Raw genomic sequence first — 15682 nt, forward strand, 5'->3', positions numbered from 1 at the left:
GCCTGTTACACAGGAACAGGAGGAGGCCCCATTCAGCCCCCTCCTCCTCGAGCCTGTTACACAGGAACAGGAGGAGGCCATTCAGCCCCCCTCCTCGAGCCTGTTACACAGGAACAGGAGGAGGCCCCATTCAGCCCCCTCCTCGAGCCTGTTACACAGGAACAGGAGGAGGCCCCCATTCAGCCCCCCTCCTCCTCAAGCCTGTTACACAGGAACAGGAGGAGGCCCCATTCAGCCCCCGCTCCTCGAGCCTGTTACACAGGAACAGGAGGAGGCCATTCAGCCCCCGCTCCTCGAGCCTGTTACACAGGAACAGGAAGAGGCCCCATTCAGCTCCCCCTCCTCGAGCCTGTTACGCAGGAACAGGAGGAGGCCCCATTCAGCCCCTCGTGAGCCTGTTGCACAGGGATGGGAGGAGGCCATTCAGTCCCTCTTGGGCCTGTTGGGAAGCAACACGGGGGGGGTGGGTTGCGAGGCCACTCAGCCCCTCCAAGAGTCTAGAAACACACAGAACAGAGGGAAGCGAAGTGAATTCCTGGGAGCCCTCAAGGGCTATCCTTGCTCCAGAATGCCCGATCGTCTCCTGCTCTCACCCAGTCCCTTCGCGTGAAACAAACATCTCGTGGAAGGGGAATTGCCTGTGGAGATCCTTCTCGATCATTTCCAACCATTTCCTGTCCCCCGGCTCCAGGTGCAGCTGCTGCAAGACACAGTCAGGGCAAAGCAAAGGTCAAGAAAGAGCAAATCGCATTCAAATAGCGCCTATTTCAGAGGAAGGCAGCCCAAGTTGCCCCATGCGGCGCAATTCAGGCCACGCCCGTGACAACGACCCCGGGGACGATGGGGATGAGGTCAGCAGGCCGCGAAACAACCCAGCTCCCGGTGTAAAGTGAACCCCTCACTCCAACAACAGCTCCCGTCGACACAAACCCCCGACCCCCCCGCCCCCCACCCCCCACCCCGCCTCCCTCGCAGGGAGACAACCGAAGCCTCTTCTCCAGGCCCGAGGCTGACCCAGATCCACGGAGGGAGATGTGAGGGAGACAGGCAACACCAAAGATCGGGCTAAGGGGAGGGGGTTGGGGGTGGGTATTACAGAGAACCCAAAAGGAGCAGAGAGATAGAGACACAAAGAGAGAGAGAGAGAGACAGAGAGAGAAACAGAGAGGAGAGACAGAGAGAGGGAGACAGGGATAGAGAGACAAGGAGAGAGAGAGAGAGAGACAGAGAGACAGAGACAGAGAGAGAGAGAGACAGGGAGAGAGAGACAGGGAGACAAAGAGAGAGAGAGAGAAACAGGGAGAGAGAGAGAGACAGAGAGAGACACGGAGAGAGAGAGACAGAGAGAGAGACAGAGAGAGAGAGAGAAAGAGAGAGACAGAGACAGAGAGAGAGGAGAGACAGGGAGAGCGAGAGAGACAGAGAGAGAGAGCGACACACAGAGAGAGAAAGAGAGAGAGACAGGGAGACAAAGAGAGAGAGAAAGAGAGAGAGAGAAAGAAAGAGAGAGACAGAGAGGGAGAGAGAAAGAGAGAAAGAGAGAGACAGAGAGGGAGCACGAGGGAGGGGGTAAAGAGGTTTAGGGAGGGAATTCCAGAGCTCGGGGGACCCCATGCAGCTGAAGGCACGGCCGCCGATGGTGGAGCGATAGGAATCGGGGGATGGTCAAGAGGCCGGAATTGGAGGAGCGCAGAGATCTCGGAGGGTCGTAGGAGGGTTACAGAGATAGGGAGGGTTGTAGGGTTTGGAGGAGGTTACAGAGATAGGGAGGGTTGTCATTCTGCTCTCTTGTGTATTATCAGAGGTAATATATTAGGAGATTTATTCTCCAATTAATTCCACGTTGTACCTGTCCTGGGAGTGTTTGATGGGGACAGTGTAGAGGGAGCTTTACTCTGTATCTAACCCCGTGCTGTACCTGTCCTGGGAGTGTTTGATGGGGACGGTGTAGAGGGAGCTTTACTCTGTATCTAACCCTGTGCTGTCCCTGTCCTGGGAGTGTTTGATGGGGACAGTGTAGAGGGAGCTTTACTCTGTATCTAACCCCGTGCTGTACCTGCCCTGGGAGTGTTTGATGGGGACAGTGTAGAGGGAGCTTTACTCTGTATCTAACCCCGTGCTGTACCTGTCCTGGGAGTGTTTGATGGGGACACTGTAGAGGGAGCTTTACTCTGTATCTAACCCCGTGCTGTACCTGTCCTGGGAGTGTTTGATGGGGACGGTGTAGAGGGAGCTTTACTCTGTATCTAACCCCGTGCTGTACCTGTCCTGGGAGTGTTTGATGGGGACAGTGTAGAGGGAGCTTTACTCTGTATCTCACCCCGTGCTGTCCCTGTCCCGGGAGTGTTTGATGGGGACGGTGTAGAGGGAGCTTTACTCTGTATCTAACCCCGTGCTGTACCTGCCCTGGGAGTGTTTGATGGGGACAGTGTAGAGGGAGCTTTACTCTGTATCTAACCCCGTGCTGTACCTGTCCTGGGAGTGTTTGATGGGAACACTGTAGAGGGTGCTTTACTCTGTATCTAACCCCGTGCTGTACCTGTCCTGGGAGTGTTTGATGGGGACGGTGTAGAGGGAGCTTTACTCTGTATCTAACCCCGTGCTGTATCTGTCCTGGGCGTGTTTGATGGGGACGGTGTAGAGGGAGCTTTACTCTGTATCTAACCCCGTGCTGTACCTGTCCTGGGTGTGTTTGATGGGGACGGTGTAGAAGGAGCTTTACTCTGTATCTAACCCCGTGCTGTACCTGTCCTGGGAGTGTTTGATGGGGTCAGTGTAGAGGGAGCTTTACTCTGTATCTAACCCCGTGCTGTATCTGTCCTGGGAGTGTTTGATGGGGACAGTGTAGAGGGAGCTTTACTCTGTATCTAACCCGTGCTGTATCTGTCCTGGGAGTGTTTGATGGGGACGGTGTAGAGGGAGCTTTACTCTGTATCTAACCCCGTGCTGTACCTGTCCTGGGAGTGTTTGATGAGGACGGTGTAGAGGGAGCTTTACTCTGTATCTAACCCCGTGTTGTACCTGTCCTGGGAGTGTTTGATGGGGACAGTGTAGAGGGAGCTTTACTCTGTATCTAACCCCGTGCTGTATCTGTCCTGGGAGTGTTTGATGGGGACAGTGTAGAGGGAGCTTTACTCTGTATCTAACCCGTGCTGTATCTGTCCTGGGAGTGTTTGATGGGGACGGTGTAGAGGGAGCTTTACTCTGTATCTAACCCCGTGCTGTACCTGTCCTGGGAGTGTTTGATGAGGACGGTGTAGAGGGAGCTTTACTCTGTATCTAACCCCGTGTTGTACCTGTCCTGGGAGTGTTTGATGGGGACAGTGTAGAGGGAGCTTTACTCTGTATCTAACCCCGTGCTGTACCTGTCCTGGGAGTGTTTGATGGAGACAGTGTAGAGGGAGCTTTACTCTGTATCTAACCCCGTGCTTTACCTGTCCTGGGAGTGTTTGATGGGGACAGTGTAGAGGGAGCTTTACTCTGTATCTAACCCCGTGCTGTACCTGTCCTGGGAGTGTTTGATGGGGACGGTGTAGAGGGAGATTTACTCTGTATCTCAGCCCGTGCTGTACCTGTCCTGGGAGTGTTTGATGGGGACAGTGTAGAGGGAGATTTACTCTGTATCTCAGCCCGTGCTGTACCTGTCCTGGGAGTGTTTGATGGGGACAGTGTAGAGGGAGCTTTACTCTGTATCTAACCCCGTGCTGTACCTGCCCTGGGAGTGTTTGATGGGGACAGTGTAGAGGGAGCTTTACTCTGTATCTAACCCCGTGCTGTACCTGTCCTGGGAGTGTTTGATGGGGACACTGTAGAGGGAGCTTTACTCTGTATCTAACCCCGTGCTGTACCTGTCCTGGGAGTGTTTGATGGGGACGGTGTAGAGGGAGCTTTACTCTGTATCTAACCCCGTGCTGTATCTGTCCTGGGAGTGTTTGATGGGGACGGTGTAGAGGGAGCTTTACTCTGTATCTAACCCCGTGCTGTACCTGTCCTGGGTGTGTTTGATGGGGACGGTGTAGAGGGAGCTTTACTCTGTATCTAACCCCGTGCTGTACCTGTCCTGGCAGTGTTTGATGGGGTCGGTGTAGAGGGAGCTTTACTCTGTATCTAACCCCGTGCTGTACCTGTCCTGGGAGTGTTTGATGGGGACAGTGTAGAGGGAGCTTTACTCTGTATCTAACCCCGTGCTGTACCTGTCCTGGGAGTGTTTGATGGGGACAGTGTAGAGGGAGCTTTACTCTGTATCTAACCCAGTGTTGTACCTGTCCTGGGAGTGTTTGATGGGGACAGCGTAGAGGGAGCTTTACTCTGTATCTAACCCCGTGCTGTACCTGTCCTGGGTGTGTTTGATGGGGACAGCGTAGAGGGAGCTTTACTCTGTATCTAACCCCGTGCTGTACCTGTCCTGGGAGTGTTTGATGGGGACAGTGTAGAGGGAGCTTTACTCTGTATCTAACCCCATGCTGTCCCTGTCCCGGGAATGCTCCTTACCTGATACACTCCTTTGTTCTCCTGTTTTTTGATCGTTCCTGCACAAAGCGTTGGCCAGCCAGCAGCTCGCACTGAGGCAGGAATACCCTTTCGGCAACGTAACCTCACCTGGGGGTGAAAGGGCAGAGGTTAGGAGGGTGACCAAAGTGACTGGAACCTGCAGGCAGCCAATCGAAAGCTGGAATGCAACCCCCTGCATTTCCCAAGCAGCCTCTGCTTGATCCGGGAGCGTTCCCCGCAACCTGCTGAGATCCCCCTGCCGATCACCGACGATCCACTGGGATCCCAGAACCATCTCCACCTCGGGTACCTCGGTTTACATAAAACAGGCCACTCGGCCCATCTGCTCCCTGCTGGTCTTTCTGCTCCACACGAGCCTCCTCCCAGCCCCTCCTCATCTCCCCCCGTCACCATATCCTTCTCTCCCTGTTTCCCTCGTGTGTTTATCCAGCTTCCCACCCCACCCCCCCCAATTAAACAATCAAAACTATTCCCCTCGTCCACTCCCAGTGGGAGCCAGTTACACATTCTTCCCCCTCCACCCCCCTCTCTCTCTGGGGAAGGAACTTTCTCCTGAATTCCCCATTGGATTTATGAGTGACTGTCTTACACTGACGGCCCCCTCGTTCTGGTCTCTCCCACCCCCCACACACACCCGGAAACATCGTCTCTACATCGACCCCTTCCAAACCCTCTCAGAGTCTTAAAGACCTCGATCAGGTCACCCCCTCAGCCTTCTCTTTTCCAGAGCACAGAGCCCCAGGGCTGTTCAATCCTTCCTGATGGTTATAATCTCTCCGTTCTCGTATCATTAGGGCCTTCTCCAGTGCTTGTATAACCTTTTTATAATATGGAGTCCAGGACTGTGCACAGTGCTCCGAGTGTGGTCTAACCGAGGGATACGGAGACAGGAACTGTGCACAGTGCTCCGAGCGTGGTCTAACCGAGGGATACGGAGACAGGAACTGTGCACAGTGCTCCCAGTGTGGTCTAACCGAGGGATACGGAGACCGGAACTGTGCACAGTGCTCCGAGTGTGGTCTAACCGAGGGATAAGGAGACCAGAACTGTGCACAGTGCTCCGAGTGTGGTCTAACCAAGCGATACGGAGACCGGAACTGTGCACAGTGCTCCCAGTGTGGTCTAACCGAGGGATACGGAGACCGGAACTGTGCACAGTGCTCCGAGTGTGGTCTAACCGAGGGATACAGAGACCGGAACTGTGCACAGTGCTCCCAGTGTGGTCTAACCGAGGGATACGGAGACCGGAACTGTGCACAGTGCTCCAAGTGTGGTCTAACCGAGGGATACGGAGACCGGAACTGTGCACAGTGCTCCGAGTGTGGTCTAACCGAGGGATATGGAGACCAGAACTGTGCACAGTGCTCCGAGCGTGGTCTAAGCAGTTTATCTAGAAGCAATAATTCAGGACAGAATTAATAGTCACTTGGGCAAATGAGTGTTAATTAAGGAAAACCAGCATGGATTTCCAAAGGGAAAAATCATGTTTAACCAACTTGCTGAAGTTTTTTAAGAGGTAACAGAGGTCAATGAGGGTAATGCTGTTGATGTGGTGTACATGGACTTCCAGAAGGCATTTTAATCAGTGCCACACAACAGACTTGTGAGTGAAGTTATAAAGGGACAGCAGTGATGTAGATATGGAATTGACTGAGTGACCGGAAGCAGAGACGGGTGGTTAATAGATATGTTTTAGGCTGGGGGAAGGTTTATACTGGAGCTCCCTAGGTAGTCGGTGTTGGGACCCTGGCTTTTCCTGATACATGTTAATGATCTAGATCTTGGTGTGTAGGGGACAATTTGAAAATTTGCAGATGATATGAGACCTGGAGGCAGTGTAAACTGTGAGGGGGACGGTGTGGAACTTCAAGAGGACATGGACAAGTTGGTGGGGTGGGCAGACAGGTGCCAGACAAGTTGGTGGAGTGGGCAGACAGGCGCCAGACAAGTTGGTGGAGTGGGCAGACAGGTGGCAGACAAGTTGGTGGAGTGGGCAGACAGGCGCCAGACAAGTTGGTGGAGTGGGCAGACAGGTGGCAGATGAAGTCCAGTGTGGAGAAGTGTGAAGTGATTCATTTTGGTTGGAAGAACGTGGAGAGACAATATAAAATAAAGGGTACAATTCTAAAGGGGGTGCAGGAGCAGAGGGACCTGGGGGGTATCTGTACATAAATCACTGAAGGTGGCAGGACAGGTTGGGAGCTGTGTGTGTGCGCATGTCCGTGTGAGTGTGTGCGCATGTGAAAGAGACTTAATTGGATTAAAGGTACCTGCTCTGAAGGCTTTGATGTAAACATGGGGGGATGTTTAGAATGTGAGGTGTAAAAGGGCATTTGCATTTTTTTAAATAAAACAGACAAGATTGTTTTCAATGCAGGGGTGAAATGTGTCACCTGGCCAGGTGACATTTGGAAACAGTGTGTTTATTTTTCCCCAGAGATTACTGGCAACCCCCAGTGCTATGAGAGATTTTTATTATCAGAAAGGGTAAAGTCCAAAGACATAGTGAGACAATGGGAAATTGCATTCAAATAGGAAAACATGTATAAAGGAGAGAAGGCTGCGTGTAAGGGTAGGGATTCTATGTGTCTTAACGAAAGTGTAACTGGGAGTCAGACTGACTAGGGGATTTGGAGGCTATTATAGTAGTAATTTGTGGATCTATGTATGTGTTTAAAATCATTTCTCTTATTAAAAAATGTTTCATTTAGTTTTGTAAAAAAAAACCACTAAGACTTGGTGGTCTTATTACTACTGAATTCAGGGCACACATCTCAAAATATATACAAATTGCAAAACAGTTGTGGCAGCTGTTTCCAGTTTCCCTCTGGGGTTTGAGCAGCTCAGCATTTACAATCGGCTGTGCCATAACAGTGGTTAATAAAGCAGACAGTATCCTGGGCTTTATAAATAGGGGCATAGAATAAAAGAACAAAGAGGTTATGTTAAACGTATATAAAACTCTGGTTCAGCCTCAACTGGAGAACTGTGTCCAGTTCCGGACACTGCACTTTAGGAAGGATGTGGACGTTTGAGAGAGAGAGTGCGGAAAAGATTCATGAGAATGGTTCGAGGGACGTGGAGAGATTAGAGAAGCCGGGACTGTTCTCCTTAGAGAAGAGGAGGTTGAGAGGAGATTTGATCGAGGTGTTTAAAATCACGTGGGGTCTGGACAGAGTCGATCGGGAGAAACTGTTCCCATTGGCGGAAGGATTGAGAACCAGAGGGACACAGATTTAAGGCGATTGGTGAAAGAAGCCACGGCGACATGAGGAGAAACTTTTTCACACAGCGAGTGGTTAGGATCTGGAACGCACTGTCTGAGAGTGTGGTGGAGACAGGGTCAATCGAGTGGTTAGGATCTGGAACGCGCTGTCTGAGAGTGTGGTGGAGACAGGGTCAATCGAGTGGTTAGGATCTGGAACGCACTGTCTGAGAGTGTGGGGGAGACAGGGTCAATCGAGTGGTTAGGATCTGGAACGCGCTGTCTGAGAGTGTGGGGGAGACAGGGTCAATCGAGTGGTTGGGATCTGGAACACGCTGTCTGAGAGTGTGGGGGAGACAGGGTCAATCGAGTGGTTAGGATCTGGAACGCACTGAGAGTGTGGTGGAGACAGGGTCAATCGAGTGGTTAGGATCTGGAACGCACTGTCTGAGAGTGTGGTGGAGACAGGGTCAATCGAGTGGTTAGGATCTGAAACGCACTGTCTGAGAGTGTGGGGGAGACAGGGTCAATCGAGTGGTTAGGATCTGGAACGCACTGTCTGAGAGTGTGGGGGAGACAGGGTCAATCGAGTGGTTAGGATCTGGAACGCACTGTCTGAGAGTGTGGGGGAGACAGGGTCAATCGAGTGGTTAGGATCTGGAACGCACTGTCTGAGAGTGTGGTGGAGGCAGGGTCAATCGAGTGGTTAGGATCTGGAACGCACTGTCTGAGAGTGTGGGGGAGACAGGGTCAATCGAGTGGTTAGGATCTGGAACGCACGGGCGTGAGGGGCAGAACGGCCTCCTGGGCTGTATCAATTCAGCCAAGACGGGGACCCAAACTGCGCCCAGTGCTCAGTGGCCAAACTCTCACCTTTTTGTGTTTCTTCAGTATCCACTTCTCCCAGTTTCTCATCATTTCGATCCATTTCATTTCGCGCTGCCTCAAGACATCAGTCGAGACCTCTTGGCTTCTGAAAGGGGAAACGCATTAACGCTCAGGACGAGAATCCCGACCTTAAAATTCCAAACACAAGAGCGGCGGCCAATCGTCTGCACTCCGCGTCCATAGGCGGGCGGGACATGGACAACGTCGACTGGGTAGTTACAGACGTGAAGGCACCGGGAGCGGGTGAGATGCATCCAAGGGTATTGGAAGAAGTGAGAGCGGAAATCGCAGGGGTCATAATCTTTCAGTCTTCCCTCGACTCAAGGGGAGGTGCCAGAGGACTGGACAATTGCAAACATTACGCCCTTGGGTCCAAAAAATAGTTTCAACGGATAAGCCCAGCAAATACAGACCAGCCGGTTTAACCGCAGCGGTGGGGAAGCTTCTAGAAACAATTATTCGGGATCGGTTAGCAGTCACGTGGGAAAAACGTGAGTTGATTAGGAAGGGCCAGCATGGATTTCTGAAGGGGAAATCGTGTTTAACTAACTTGCTGCGGTTTTTTGGAGAGGTAACAGAGAGGGTTGATGAGGGTAATGCTGTAGATGTGGTGTACATGGACTTCCAGAAGGCATTCGACACAGTGCCACACAACAGACTTTGTGAGAAAAGTTGTTGCCCATGGAATAAAAGGGACAGTAACAACGTGGATACAAAATTGGCTGGAAAATGGGAAGCAGAGAGCAATGGTCAATGGATATATTTCAGGCTGGAGGAAGGTTTGTAGTGGAGTTCCCCAGGGTCAGTATTGGGACCCTTGCTTTTCCTGATATATATAAATGATCTAGATCTTGGTGTGCAGGGGACAATTTCAAAGTTTGTGAATGATACAAAGCTTGGGAGTGTTGTGAACTGTGAGGAGGGCGGTGTGGAACTTCAAGAGGACATAGACAAGTTGGTGGAGTGGGCAGAGAGGTGGCAGATGAAGTTCAATGTGGAGAAGTGTGAGGTGATGCATTTTGGTAGGAAGAACATGGACAGACAACATAAAATAAGGGGTGAAATAATGAAGGGGGTGCAGGAGCAGAAAGACCTGGGTGTATATGTGCATAGATCATGGAAGATGGCAGGACAGGTGGAGCGAGCAGTTAATAAAGCAAATAGTATCCTGAGCTTTATTAATAGGGGCATAGAGTATAAGAGCAGGGAAGTTATGCTAAATTTATATAAGACACTTGTTAGACCTCAGCTGGAGTATTGTGTACAGTTCTGGGCGTCGTATTATAGGAAGGATGTGAACACATTGGAGAGAGTGCAGAAGAGGTTTACAAGAATGGTTCCAGGGTTGAGAAACTTTAGCTATGAGGATAGATTGGAGAGGTTGGGACTGTTCTCCTTGGAGAGGAGAAGGCTGAGAGGAGATTTGATAGAAATGTTCAAAATGATGAAGGGGCTGGACAGAGTAGAATAGGGAGAAGCTGTTCCCACTCGTAAAAGGATCAAGAACGAGGGGGTCACAGATTTAAAGTGATTTGCAAAAGAAGCAAATGTGACGTGAGGAAAAAACTTTTTCACACAGCGAGTGGTTGGGGTCTGGAATGCACTGCCTGGGAGTGTGGTGGAGGCAGGTTCAATCAAGACAGTCAAGAGGGAATTAGATGATTATTAGAATGGAAACAATGTGCTGGGGTAGGGGGTAAAAGGCTGGGCAATGGCACTAGGTCATAATGCTCATTTGGAGCGCCAGTGCAAATATGATGGGCTGAATGGCCTCCATCTGTGTTAAGATTCTGTGAATATCTAGCCTTGTTCTCACAAGTTACAAGTAACATTCACGTCACACGAGTGCCAGACCATGACCATCTCCAACAAGAGAGAATCCAACCATCGCCCCTTGACATTCAATGTCATTACCATCACTGAATCCCCCACTATCAACATCTTGGGGGTTACCATTGACCAGAAACTGAACTGGACCAGCCATATAAATACTGTGGCTACAAGAGCAGGTCAGAGGCTGGGAATCCTGCGATGAGTAACTCACCTCCTGACTCCCCAAAGCCTGTCCACCATCTATAAGGCACAAGTCAGGAGTGTGATGGAATACTCCCCACTTGCCTGGATGAGTGCAGCTCCACGACACTCAAGAAGCTGGACACTGTCCTGGACAAAGCAGCCCCGCTTGATCGGCACCCCATCCACAAACATTCACTCCCTCCACCACCGACGCACAGTAGCAGCAGTGTGTGTACCATCTACAAGATGCACTGCAGGAATTCACCAAGGCTCATTTGACAGCACCTTCCAAACCCACGATCACTACCATCTAGAAGGACAAGGGCAGCAGACACATGGGGAACACCACCACCTGGAAGTTCCTCTCCGAGCCACTCACCATCCCGACTTGGGAATATATCGGCCGTTCCTTCACTGTCGCTGGGTCAAAATCATGGAACTCCCTCCCTAACAGCGCTGTGGGTGTACCTACACCACATGGGACTGCAGCGGCTCAAGAAGGCAGCTCACCACCACCTTCTCAAGGGGCATTAAATGCTGGCCCTACTGAGTACTGAGGGAGCGTCGCACTGTCGGAGGGTCAGTACTGAGGGAGTGCCGCACTGTTGGAGGGTCAGTACTGAGGGAGTGCTGCACTGTCTGAGGGTCAGTACTGAGAGAGTGCTGAACTATCGGAGGGTCAGTACTGAGGAAGTGCCGCACTGTCGGAGGGTCAGTACTGAGGGAGTGCCGCACTGTCGGAGGGTCAGCACTGAGGGAGTGCTGCAGTGCCCCTGAACCAACAGCAGTAATATCGATCATTATCAGAGCATTGTTTGTGGGATCTGGCTGTGCAAAGTTTGATTATTGTGTTTTCCCCCCACACACCCACCTCTATCCCCCTCCCCCCGCCCACCCACACCCCCGCTCCCCACACCCACCGCCCCCTCTCAACACCCACCACCCTCCTACTCCCCCTCCCCACACCCACCTCCCCCTCTCAACACCCACCACACTCCTACTCCCCCTCCCCACACCCCCCTCCCGCTCCCCACACCCACCGCCCCCTCCCCACACCCACCACCCCCTCTCAACACCCACCACCCTCCTACTCCCCCTCCCCACACCCACCTCCCCCTCTCAACACCCACCACACTCCTACTCCCCCTCCCCACACCCCCCTCCCGCTCCCCACACCCACCGCCCCCTCCCCACACCACCACCCCCTCTCAACACCCACCACCCTCCTACTCCCCCTCCCCACACCCACCACCCCCTCTCAACACCCACCACCCTCCTACTCCCCCTCCCCACACCCACCTCCCCCTCTCAACACCCACCACCCTCCTACTCCCCCTCCCCACACCCACCTCCCCCTCTCAACACCCACCACCCTCCTACTCCCCCCTCCCCACACCCACCACCCCCTCTCAACACCCACCACCCTCCTACTCCCCCTCCCCACACCCACCTCCCCCTCTCAACACCCACCACACTCCTACTCCCCCTCCCCACACCCCCCTCCCCCTCCCCACACCCACCTCCCCCTCTCAATACCCACCACCCCCCTCCTCCCCCTCCCCACACCCCCCTCCCCCTCCCCACACACACCTCCCCTTCTCAATACCCACCACCCCCCCTCCTCCCCCTCCCCACACCAACCTCCCCCTCCCACACACACCTCCCCCTCTCAATACCCACCACCCCCCCTCCTCCCCCTCCCCACACCCACCTCCCCCTCCCCACACACACCTCCCCTTCTCAATACCCACCACCCCCCCTCCTCCCCCCCCCACACCCACCGCCCCCTCCCCACACACACCTCCCCTTCTCAATACCCACCACCCACCCCTCCTCCCCACCCCACACCCACCACCCCCTCCCCACACACACCTCCCCTTCTCAATACCCACCACCCACCCCTCCTCCCCACCCCACACCCACCACCCCCTCCCCACACACACCTCCCCTTCTCAATACCCACCACCCACCCCTCCTCCCCTCCCCACACCCACCTCCCCCTCTCAACACCCACCACTCCCCTCCTCCCCTCTCAACACCCACTACCCCCCCTCCTCCCCCGCCCCACACCCACCTCCCCCTCCCCATCCCCGCCACACCCCCAGCCCCTTGATCACAACGCCTGAGCAGGAGACTCGCTCATAAGAATCGCACTTCCTCTTTCATGGCGCATTCATCAGAACGACAAAACCTCCCAAACCACAGGGCCCGAGTAACCAGGGCGACTGAGTCTCTAATCACAGGATGTGGTGAGGCTTCAGGGCGTTTACAGGAGCCTGACGACTGATAAAACCGCTCTTCAACACAACTTAGCTCATCTTCTGTGTCGCTCCGGCCTACAAAAACAGGGTTGGAGTGGGGTGCTAAACGGGCCTAACTCCTATTCCTGGAATAACAGGCCTGAGGGAGCGCGAACAGTATTCCTATTTTAACAGGCTGGAGTGGGGGCTAAACGGGCCAAACGCCTGCTCCTATGGCAACACGCTCGAGGGCGGGAAAAGCCCGGCAACTCCTGTTCCTGTTGAAGCAGGATTGAGGCGGGACAAATGGGCCTAACTCCTTTCCCTGTGGCAATAGCCGCAAGCGGGGGGCAAGCAGGCCGGTTCCAGCTCCGATGGAACAGCCTCAAGGACAGCGATTAGATTTGAACCTGTTCCTATACTAACAGGATTCGGGAGTAGGGAATTCGGGCCTCCACCTGTCGCTACGGTGACAGGATTGAGAGGGGACATTCGGGCCTACTCCTGTTGCTACGGTGACAGGATTGAGGGGGCCGTTCGGCCAACACCTGTCGCTATGGTGACAGGATTGAGAGGAGCCATTCGGCCTACTCCTGTTGCTATGGTGACAGGATTGAGAGGGGACATTCGGCCTACTCCTGTCGCTGTGGTGACAGGATTGAGAGGGGCCAATCAGGCCTATGCCTGTTTCTATGGTGACAGGGTCGAGAGGGGATATTCCGCCTACTCCTGTTGCTATGGTGACAGGATTGAGGGGGGACATTTGGTCTCCTCCTGTTGCTATGGTGAAAGGATTGAGATGGGCCATTCGGCCTACACCTTTCGCTATGGTGACAGGATTGAGAGAGGCCATTCGGGCCTACTCCTGTTGCTATGGTGACAGGATTGAGAGAGGCCATCTGGGCCTACTGCTGTTGCTATGGTGACAGGATTGAGGGGGGACATTCGGGCCTACTCCTGTCGCTATGGTGACAGGATTGAGAGAGGCCATTTGGGCCTACTGCTGTTGCTATGGTGACAAGATTCAGAGGGGCCATTCGGGCCTCCTCCTGTTGCTATGGTGACAGGATGGAGAGGGGCCATTTGGCCTACTGCTGTTGTTATGGTGACAAGATTCAGAGGGGCCATTCCGGCCTCCTCCTGTTGCTATGGTGACAGGATTGAGAGGGGCCATTCGGGCCTCCTCCTGTTGCTATGGTGACAGGATTGAGAGGGGCCATTCGGCCTACTGCTGTTGTTATGGTGACAGGGTCGAAGGGGGCAGATTCGGGCCTACGCCTGCAGTAATAAGCCTATCCCGGCCATCGGCTCCCCGGGTTGGCTGACACTCACTCTCCGGTGAACTGGGCTCCCCCGATAAAGCCGTATTTGTCCGTATGGCGGGAGGCCGTGGCACCGTTGATCTCCGAGTCGGAGCCGATGGAGCTGCCGTCGTCCGCGTTGAGGTCCAGCCCCGCGTCCAATGCATCGGTCAGCTCATCCATGGCGCTACTCAGGCTGTCCGTATCAGCGATGCTCCGCTTGGATCGGACACTGCGTGGCATACTGTCATTCCCGAAGGTCAAAGTTCATCGATGGCGGCGGGATCTGAGGACGGAGAGACAGAGAGAGAGAGAGGGCGAGCGTGAGACAGAAGGTTTACGATACACATGAGCCATGATCCAACAGAACAGGCTGTAGGGACTGAATGGGGCCTCCTCCTGTTCCCTGTGTAACAGGCTCGAGGAGGGGGGCTGAATGGGGCCTCCTCCTGTTCCTGTGTAACAGGTTCGAGGAGAGGGGCTGAATGGCTATAGTGATTTTGGGAGCCAATGAAATGATTTTAAAATCTAGTCACCTTTCTAATGGAGGAACAGTGGCAGTCAGTTTGTGCAGAGCAAGATCCCACCAAAAGCAATGGAATATTGACCCAGATAGTGACAATGGTTAAGGCATCAAGATCAGCAACAGCTTCCAGACACTCCAGACACTCCAGACTCTCCAGACTCTCCAGACACTCCAGACACTCCAGACACTCCAGACACTCCAGACACTCCAGACACTCGTAGTCTCGGACTCTCAGAATCTTAACAGCACAGAAGGAGGCCATTCGGCCCATCGTGTCTGCACCGGCTCTCCACACGAGCATTATGACCTAGTGCCATTGCCCAGCCTTTTCCCCATCCCCCTGCACCTTGTTTCCGTTCGAATAACCATCCAATGTCCTCTTGACCGTCTCGATTGAACCTGCCTCCGCCACACGCCCAGGCAGTGCATTCCAGACCCCAACCACTCGCCGTGCGTAATAGTTTTTATCTCATGTCGCATTTGCTTCTTTTGCAAATCACTTTAAATCTGTTCCCTCTCGTTCTTGATCCTTTTACGAGCGGGAACAGCTTGTCCCTATCCACTCTGTCCAGCCTCCTCGTGATTTTGAACATCTCCATCAAATCCCCTCTCATCCTTCTCCTCTCCAGGGAGAACAGTCCCAACCTCTCCAATCTATCTTCATAGCTGAAGTTTCTCATCCCTGGAACCATTCTTGTAAACCTCTTCTGCACTCTCTCCAATGTGTTCACATCCTTCCTATAATGTGGTGCCCAGAACTGTACACAATACTCCAGCTGAGATCTAACAAGTGTCTTATATAAATTCAGCATAATCTCCCTGCTCTTGTAATCTATGCCCCTATTAATAAAGCTCAGGATACTATTTGCTTTATTAACTGCTCTCTCCACCTGTCCTACCACCTTCCATGATCTATGCACATCTACACCCAGGTCTTTCTGCTCCTGCACCCCCTTCAAAATCCCACCCCTTACTTTATGTTGTCTGTCCATGT

At 53.2% G+C, this 15682-nt stretch overlaps 1 protein-coding gene across 1 annotated transcript; it reads right to left on the minus strand.

Annotated features, from left to right (window-relative positions):
* Nucleotides 1-589: 589 nt before the first annotated feature.
* LOC144678494 (TBC1 domain family member 10A-like) lies at nt 590-14447 on the minus strand. Its single transcript, XM_078538257.1, has 4 exons — nt 14194-14447; nt 8591-8690; nt 4492-4599; nt 590-700 (listed from the first exon to the last, which is right to left on the minus strand). The coding sequence occupies exons 1-4, from the start codon at nt 14403-14405 to the stop codon at nt 590-592; spliced, it is 531 nt and encodes a 176-aa protein (XP_078394383.1). The 5' UTR covers nt 14406-14447.
* Nucleotides 14448-15682: the final 1235 nt, after the last annotated feature.

Source organism: Cetorhinus maximus, unplaced genomic scaffold (assembly GCF_964194155.1).
Source record: "Cetorhinus maximus unplaced genomic scaffold, sCetMax3.hap1.1 HAP1_SCAFFOLD_4442, whole genome shotgun sequence".
NCBI classification, from domain to species: domain Eukaryota; kingdom Metazoa; phylum Chordata; class Chondrichthyes; order Lamniformes; family Cetorhinidae; genus Cetorhinus; species Cetorhinus maximus.

Bases quoted from the DNA above. Each gene is read 5' to 3' on its own strand.
- LOC144678494 (XM_078538257.1), bottom strand. From the start codon at position 14,405: ATGCCACGCAGTGTCCGATCCAAGCGGAGCATCGCTGATACGGACAGC. The intron at 4,600-8,590 runs GTGAGAGTTTGG...TTTCACCCCCAG, and splicing joins TACTGAAGAAACACAAAAAG to GTGAGGTTACGTTGCCGAAA. The intron at 701-4,491 runs GTAAGGAGCATT...TGTGTCTTGCAG, and splicing joins AGAACAAAGGAGTGTATCAG to CAGCTGCACCTGGAGCCGGG.